This window comes from Oncorhynchus keta, chromosome 35 (genome assembly GCF_023373465.1).
Source record: "Oncorhynchus keta strain PuntledgeMale-10-30-2019 chromosome 35, Oket_V2, whole genome shotgun sequence".
Classification (NCBI taxonomy): Eukaryota; Metazoa; Chordata; class Actinopteri; order Salmoniformes; family Salmonidae; genus Oncorhynchus; species Oncorhynchus keta.
Genome location: NC_068455.1, coordinates 34,976,820 through 34,985,570, shown reverse-complemented (window position 1 = coordinate 34,985,570; position 8,751 = coordinate 34,976,820). Strand labels below are relative to the sequence as shown.

The following is an 8,751-nucleotide window of genomic DNA, read 5'->3' as shown; positions in this document are numbered from 1 at the left end:
TAAGTTCTGTACATTATGTGCTGCATGTCTGTCACATAGGAAAGAAGATGTATGGACATCTAGACAGCAAACAGTTGCCAAGTTCCGACTCTCCACAGAAGGTTTCCCGTGTATCTTCCTCTGCCCTTTTTCAGGAGCTATCTCTGTCTGGTTTTCTGTCATTCGTCCTGAGATGCTCTCTGTCTTGCTGAATGGTAGTACACACAAAGGTACTGTACACTGCGTTAAGCGTCTTTTGGCCTGCCCAGGGTAGTTTCCCCCTTCAAAACATTGTGATAATGTTGAAGTCCTAAATCATACCCAGATGAGTGTCAAGTGCATACATTGAGCTCTTGTCTGTACAAAGCAAGCTCCATCTGTCCTATACACACACAAGACACTGATGGATCATTCTAGTCACAGAAGTGAGTGCCATTGCTTGGATTACGCACATGGCCTAATTTCAGACCCATTAGTATCAAGGATTTTGAGTCTTCCCTGCGTACTGACTTTTTGTATTTTAAAGCTTGTCACACTAGAGAGTCTTTACAACATTAAGTAGCAGAATAGTATACACTTAAGCTCTTCAGGTTCACAGAGAGGGCACTTTTTGTTGCATCTGCTGCCCACATTTCTATATATTTTTTTTTTAACTCTCTGCCTTTGCGCTAGAAAGTCCTCTAAACGTACAATAACTTGTTTGAAAATAGGGGGCTATATATTTTTTCTACAATAACTGTAGAACCAAATGTAAATCAGATATAAAATACCCAAAGAGTTATACGTTCATATAGGTTGGTCAAAATATACATGTTCCACATCTTCATGGGCCATATTTTTGACCTGAGAAATGACCAGCAGGAAGCCTCCCACCTGTTGCTCTGGTGGTACAGATGTCCAGAGAGTGGCGTGGTGGGGGGGCATCACTCTGGCCACTGATTGATGACGACAGGTCCCGCAGGAAGTAACCCAGCCACCATGAGGGAGTGTTTTCTGAACCCCAAGCGGTATCCAGGAAAACAAGAGTGACTCCAGTCATTGAGCATTTGTACTGGGGGGCATCTTAATGTTTGGATATGCCGAGTCACTGTGGGCTTTGCAGGATAGGAGTAAGGAATTAGCCCTTCTAAAATAGAGCTTAGGGAGTCTTTCCAGATACTTGGTCAAAAGCCTGTAGATGGGGAATTATACATGAATGAATAAGTAGTTGATGATTCACCTTTGAATTTGAGAGTCTGAGTTTGTGATATTCTTAGATTTTTTTTTTAACAGCTAAACTATGTACAATGGAGAAATGGAGTTTCAGAAGCCTGTGAACAGTCTTAGAACTAAGATAAACCATGGTCTGATTTAAATCTTATGGGCAAGAGACTAGATTTGAGATGGAATCCCCCTTAATGAAATCAGGGGAATAATGGTAACACTCACTTTACATTTGCTGCAACCCTATTACAGTAAAAGGTCAAAACCTAAACACAAGTCTTACATTGAAGCAGCAGAAGTTGGTAGATGTGTTTTCTGGCACTGAAAAGCAGCTGAATGTCACTTACAGTGTTCACATAACATTAAGATAATTTTAAGAGAGAAAGATGGTTTGTATGGAACTTGTTCAACACTGAAGAATACAAAAATGAAATATCAAGGTTAGATGTACTTGATTAAGTCAATGTTTTGTCTCTCTGTCTCTAACTCTGTCTCTGTCTCTCTTTCTCTCTCTCACACACTCTTTCACCCTCTCTCTCTCACACACACACACACACACACACACACACACACACACACACACACACACACACACACACACACACACACACACACACACACACACACACACACACACACACACACACACACACACACACACACACACACACACACACACACACACACACACACACACACACACACACACACATTCAACATGGAATTGTGATGGCATTGGTTGTCAGAATTAACAATTGTCAATTGTTCTTGATCAGACGAACATGGAAATACACATAGAAATGCCTTTTCACCTCAGCAACACACCTGGTCATTGATTGGTCCTCTCTCATCGAGAGTTCTCTGGGGTTGATTTGCGTAACTGGAAACTGTATCAACAGATGCAGGAGACCGCTGGTCAGGTGGATTAGGCCTAATGGAGATCCTATCTATCTCTGAACTGTAGTCTGGACCATGTAAAAAATCGGCACTGTAAACGTCTCTTATCTGAGGTAATTTTCCTCAACTAATCTCTGGAAAGACGTATTTTGACGACCCATTTAAAATCAAATTAAACTAATTTAAACTGGTTTTCCTCGCTTTTTCACTTTGTGGCAGCGCAGTGTAAGTCTTTGAATGTGTAAAACTCAGTAAACCCAATACCCCATATTTTTAAGGATTTTGAAGTTGCATTATTTGTAAAGAGATTGAGCTTATTATTGTCCCAAAAGCAATCTACTCAACCGCTACTTTCCCCATGTTGCTTGAATTCGATAGACGGAAAAAAATATATGAAATACTATTAGATCTTGATGTATTTTGATTATATTTATAATGTATGTTCTTCATTCAGTTTTTAAAGTACATTATTACAGAGCGCTACACCAATATTGTTTTGCACAAACCATAATAACACTAATAGCCTAACTGACGGATTAGGATGACCAAATCGTTAGTGTCCTCATAAAATATATGTTTCACTGTACGACGTTAAGTTTATGCATATTGTTTTGCAACATTTAACATAAACCATTTCCAAAATGATAGACCTATCCCATTTTGATTGTTGATCCAAGTATCTTGTCTCCTAAAATTACCGCCCTTTATAGTCTAGAAAATGTTCGCATTTAGTTTTAAATGTAACTAATCGAATTCGAGATGCATGACAAATACAGACTATGTAGGCTAATTGCGATGTGCATTTTACTTTGTGAATTGGAATGTACAGTTTATGGGATGGCTGTAGCCTATGGCACGCACAACATGTTAGTCAATAGTTGGCTCCAGTGAGACGCACTAACTTTTGGATGGGGTGTTGGGCCTGGAATTATAAATACCTTTGTGGACGTAATAAATATGCTGATTGTTAGTATTAGAGAATGCAAATCCTTCGGAGCCATCCGTCCTAGGCTGGCTGGGCTGTGCTTGGCTGGGACTGCATATATGCACGACTTGAATGTGAGGTTGGGCTGGTCCTAGTCGTGTGGACATGGTCAATAATCTGCAACGGCCCGTGCACAGACCTTTGAATGGCAGGTGCTGAAAGCACAGTATCTCTAATGAAAATGGCATACTGAACACTACGCAACCAACATATAAGCAATGAATTATCCAAATCTAGGCCATGTAATTTCACTGTTATTCCACAATGTGCAAAGTATATTCCCATTGTTTGTAAGTAATGTAATGCAATGAGGTGTTTCAATTATCACATCATCCCTTAACGTGTGTGTGTGTGTGTGTGTGTGTGTGTGTGTGTGTGTGTGTGTGTGTGTGTGTGTGTGTGTGTGTGTGTGTGTGTGTGTGTGTGTGTGTGTGTGTGTGTGTGTGTGTGTGTGTGTGTGTGTGTGTGTGTGTGTGTGTGTGTGTAATCCCAGCCCCAGCCTCTATTGCAAAATAACATGCACTTGATCGGTTATTTGATTTGCCTCATGGCAAGTATCCAGAAGGAGCCAAGATACCATCACTGGAGGCGCCGAATGCAGTAAGCTCCATTAACACAGAAGCAAGGCGCCCATGAGAGGAAAAGGGATTAGCACCCACACGTTGGCCCAGCATGATGCTATCTGCAGTGATTTCACTCATACCGATAACTTCGCATATCGATTTTGGCCATCTTGCTGCCTATCGAAATCTAATTGCTACGTTCAACAACTTTTTTACTGTTCTGTGGCACCCAGTGAAATCATATCTGAGCCTTAAATCGCTTATCAAACACATGTGACTTGGGAAAATGTTTTGCAGTATGTGTTTGGCATGTTCATTCATGACAGGAGCAGTTCTTTTTTTATAATGCCTTTATTTAGAATATTTACAATGGATTTATAAAAATATATAATTAAAGCTTTTGCAGTTATTTTACATTTACAATTCATCACTTTGTTCACATCGTTGAGTTTGTATGCAGAAACCAGATTTGAAACCAATCAAGAAAATATAATGTTTTGCGTATACAGGATACAGTTCAATTGTCAATGCGACCCCTTATTTAGACTATAGCAAAATGAAAAATCAATGACAGACATTATTCCATTTAAATCCTGTATTTTACAGAAATATACATCAAGTAGGTTATTTCAATGAAAATATGACAAAACCACCAACCACATCCACTACATGAGGACATTAGTCCTCATAAGTTTACATTCGTAAAGCCACATATCGACTGTAGGTCATCTTTGGTTGGCTACTTTTGTATGCATATGCGTCAGGTTATAAGGGCACATTCAATATTTAACACTTTGGCAAACAAATCATAAATAGTGCTTCCACTTACTGTTTGAATTCTTGAAATGCAATTCAATTGGGTAAGGCAAGGTCTGCAGCTCGTTACATAGGCCAATTGTAAGTTCTCAGTCCTCGGTTTGCGGCACGAGCTCCCTGATTTAAGAGGATGAGGTAGGGAGATTGAGTCCGTGTACACTGCTCAACGCCTCGTGCTGATGCTGCTTGCTTAGTGGACTGGTGGGCTTTCTGTCTCCTGCAGAACATAAACAGAAGACGTTTGCATAGCACACAAGCAATTACTCTTTACTTCAGCAAAACTCAGAAAGAATGGCAATATTTATTTAAAAACTAAATAGTTTTCTCTTAGGCCTATATCCTACCTACCTGAAAGTAAGATGACACCATGCATGCAACATTTAAATACAAAATAGGTTATAAATAATAATTATAATAATCATATTTATAATAGTCAATGTTAGGCTATAAGGCTATTAATTTGACACCATATTTTAATTATCCATACATTATTTGACGCAATTATTATTTTCCTTTTTAACCTTCACATGACATTTACATTTTAGACCTCCACTTTTCATTAATTTACTGACAACATTTATCGCAAGCTGCAATTTAACCTTCAAATTCCGTCTTCTCGGGTTCACACCTCGATTCATTTGAATTTATCCATGCATAGGCATCCTTTTCGTCAACGTCATATCATCTGTAAATGTAGGCTAATAACAAACTTTTTATAACACTTTGATTAACTTCATAAATTAATTTGAAATTAAAATATAAATATAAAAATGACAAGGAAACGTTTTAATCGAAGCATAACTAGAATACCTGTATAAGGGCCGAGATCATTCAACCGAGATCACTTATTTCAAGGACATATTTAGGCATATCTCAGCCTAAAATATTTCGTATTTCTCTGACATCGATATATATTCACTATAGGTCCGCGCCATCAAGGTTATTGTAGCTACATCAATAATTTTAGGCTGCTACAATTTCGAGACCCAAATGTAGTCCTACACTGCTTTTACACTAATACCCTAGTTTTGAGTCTCCCATTATTCGTACTCTATGATACATATTGAGAGTTTTGACAGTAACATAACTTAATTTCCACAATTAGACATCTGCTGCTAGATTAATCGTAGCCTTATAAACGTATGTGTGTGTATGGTGGTGGTGGTGGGGGGGGTGTATAGGCTATATAAAGAAAAGAAAAATAAGAAAATATTAACTGAATGTATTTTACATAACGATTCATTTTTCCATAGATTAAGGACAATTTAAGGGAAACGAGTCAGCTGCCAGTGGTTTTCAAATTACGCTAAAACTACGTTATCGCAGTTGTGATCAGAACCGAACTCTATCAAACAAGATATCGCCTACCTTCTCGCGATGGATGTTTGAACGCCATTGAAGAGTGTATGTCTCCCGCGTGCATTGACATGCCGCTGCTTGGGAGGGACAAACTTGAGTTCTGGGACTGCCAATGGTGTCCAGGGGTCACATAGCTACCTGGCCCACTATAAACGCCATACTGGTTCGAAGATGAGTAGGAACAAGCTGGGACATAACTGGATAATGTTGATGAAGGCTGCAACAAAAAAATACAAACAAAGGCAGAAAATGTCAGACTTAGGTTTCCCACAACGAAACATTTCACATCTATGACGTACCCTAAGTGTGTAGGCCTATATATACATTCAACCCAATTTATATTAATCTGCTTTGAAAAATGCTGGAGGAAACAATATTTTATTAAACAGACTAATCCCAGTTTCAATACACACTATATTACACTTCGAGCCCAGTCTCTCTGTAGATACAGGACGCAGCTCGTATTCTGCATTCATAGGAGTCCCTGTTGTCTTTACCTGTGCATATTTTATGTCCGCATCAATGACTGATTTGTCAATTCCGTTGACTGCATGAGCAGAGGGAAACGTCGCTCTGTTGACACTACTCCAGTCCTCCATTTTCGGTGGATATCCCTCTGCTCCAGCAATAGCTGATTAGGAAACAGCAGATTGCACTTTTCAATGTCGGATCAAAATGTCTCTGATCTATTGTTGATCAGTTAGGCCTTTTCATCACCAGGCCTATCGAATGATCCAATAGAAACACAGTAGCCTAGCCTTAGTGACTGAAATAGTAAACGGGACCTACTCAATGACATGTTCTACTTAACATTGTGCGTTATATCGGCCATATTTCTTAAAATGCTATCAAAACAATATGTTTTCAAAAGAAGAATAGTGTGCCAAATTGTGCGAATCCCAGCAAGGCCTGTTGTTTTTGTTTCTGAATCCAGAACTTTATATAGGGTTGGTCAGGAATCTATAGGAAATGGGATAAATGCAACAAGGCTATCTATCACACGTTCATATCAAGCGGAAATTGTCAGTGTCACATAAAATGATATATTATTATATCACGTCGTTCTAAAGAATGTGTCACAACTATGCCCTTTCAAAATTAGCTACATGCTAGGCTACTTGCTAAATTAATTCGTTTATTTGATGGCAGAACTGCAGCCATGCCGTGGCTAACAATCCATCTGGGGCCTCGAGGCAACACATCACTAAAAACATGACGGAGTAGGACCTTATATTGACCTTAGGTCCCACGGGGAACGAGGAGGCTTTAATAAGTATCCTAGCCTAAGCAAGGTGTTTGCCTACAGGCACGAGTGAGTAGACCTACAGAGTAAGTTGTTTTCCTTGAGGCACCAAACCAAGGCCTACAAAGATGTATAGGGCACATTTCCTCTCTGATGAACTAACGTCAAAACAGGATGTATAAATCAATTCATCATAGAATGAGTAATAAACTGAACAGCACGTCAAATAGCTCGAACCTGTGACCCCAAATGTACTTGGATAATTATTGGAAAATGAGTTACAACTGTGTGTGCATGGTGCAATTCAGATCAGCACGCAATCATTTGTCTGGAAAATAAATTCAATATTACACACCTTGATGATCCATGAAGGCCCTGATACCCAGAATGTTGGTGACAGTGTGTGCTGATGGCCAGGCCCTTGATATGCTTACATGCCCGGCCGTCACGGGTACTCCGGGACTGCTGCCCATTTTGCCATTGGGTGACATAGCGTTGGGGTATGAATAGGGGTATATGTGGTTGTAAGAGAGGCCGGCCTGTGTGGGGGCTTGCTTGCTGCTCTCATACTGGTTCGGCTGGGAAAGATTTCCAATCTTGTTCCGTAAAATCCTGCTGATGGAGCTTACTGAGGGCACGTTGTATTTGTCACAAACTCCGTCTGCGAGAAGCCTGTCCCGGATCTCCCAGGCAAAGATCCCCGGGTCACCTAGTTTGTAATCCCTTATGTTCTTCACCACATTCGGTGTAGTAACCCGTGGTTTGCTCCCCCCGATGGCACCGGGTAAAATAGAACCCGTTTCATTGTATCGTGCTAGTATCTTGCTCACACAGCCATGAGAGACACGAAGTTGCCTACTGATATCGCAGGGTCTGATTCCAAGCTGGGCCAATTCCACTATCCGTAGTCGTATGGCGTTGGGCAGCGGTCGTCCATTGACGAATACACCACCCAACTGATTCACCTCCCCATAGGTTTGCTCTGCAGGGAATGAAGATACATGGACATATTCAACTGTCACGAAAAGCAGACAAAACTATTTTCATGCTCTCCATACATACAGTAAATTTAACCATGGACAATGCGTGCTAATGCAAGTTATTATTACTATTCACAGCAGGAAGATATATTTAACTTACCTTATATTTAACCTACCTTGGATCTGAGAGATACTTTTGACACTTTTTAAGTGTTATGTAAATTAATTGCATCCTTTACATTAACTATCCATTTAATCAACCATTGAATATGAACTCCCAGATTATGAATATTTTCACATTAGCATATCTTTCCATTCGTTCTGGAAAGGGATGTGTCTTTCCACTTTACTTACACCCCGAAATAAACTTTCTGGTTCTTTCTGACGTTATGCAGGCGTGTTAAGCACGGTTATGCTTCCATAAGCTTTCTTTCACTGAAGCATGCAGATGTTAACGCAATCTTACCCATTTGCCTGTGGTTCGAGATGCTTTGAAATAGTTGCCCCTCAATGGCTGAATGCGGTGGTTCTCCCTTCTGCACGAAGGAAGCAAAAAGTTAAAGAACAACTGGGACTTCTAAAAAGTCTCCTCACGATGTTCTTTCCACTCTTCTGTCACAGTGCTTTGAGAGAAACTACTCGGTACAATGGCACTGAAGTGATCTTAATCCGATAAAGGCAAATTTGAGTTATACCGGAGGCTGAAGTTTGCTGGGATTCATTTGA

General features: G+C 39.9%; 1 protein-coding gene across 1 annotated transcript; it reads right to left on the bottom strand.

The window, feature by feature from the left end:
• Window positions 1–3,968: 3,968 nt before the first annotated feature.
• Window positions 3,969–8,692, bottom strand: LOC118368426 (paired box protein Pax-1-like). The gene is made up of 5 exons (XM_035752506.2): window positions 8,492–8,692; window positions 7,401–8,027; window positions 6,300–6,433; window positions 5,812–6,019; window positions 3,969–4,660 (listed from the first exon to the last, which is right to left on the bottom strand). Exons 1-5 carry the CDS (start codon window positions 8,493–8,495, stop codon window positions 4,566–4,568), a joined length of 1,068 nt encoding a protein of 355 aa, XP_035608399.1. The 5' UTR covers window positions 8,496–8,692; the 3' UTR covers window positions 3,969–4,565.
• Window positions 8,693–8,751: the final 59 nt, after the last annotated feature.

What these genes read in the sequence shown, in the direction of transcription:
- LOC118368426 (XM_035752506.2), bottom strand. An exon ending in CGGACATAAAATATGCACAG is followed by an intron (nt 6,020 to 6,299) that starts GTAAAGACAACA and finishes TTTTTGTTGCAG; the next exon opens with CCTTCATCAACATTATCCAG. An exon ending in CAAACATCCATCGCGAGAAG is followed by an intron (nt 4,661 to 5,811) that starts GTAGGCGATATC and finishes TATGTTCTGCAG; the next exon opens with GAGACAGAAAGCCCACCAGT.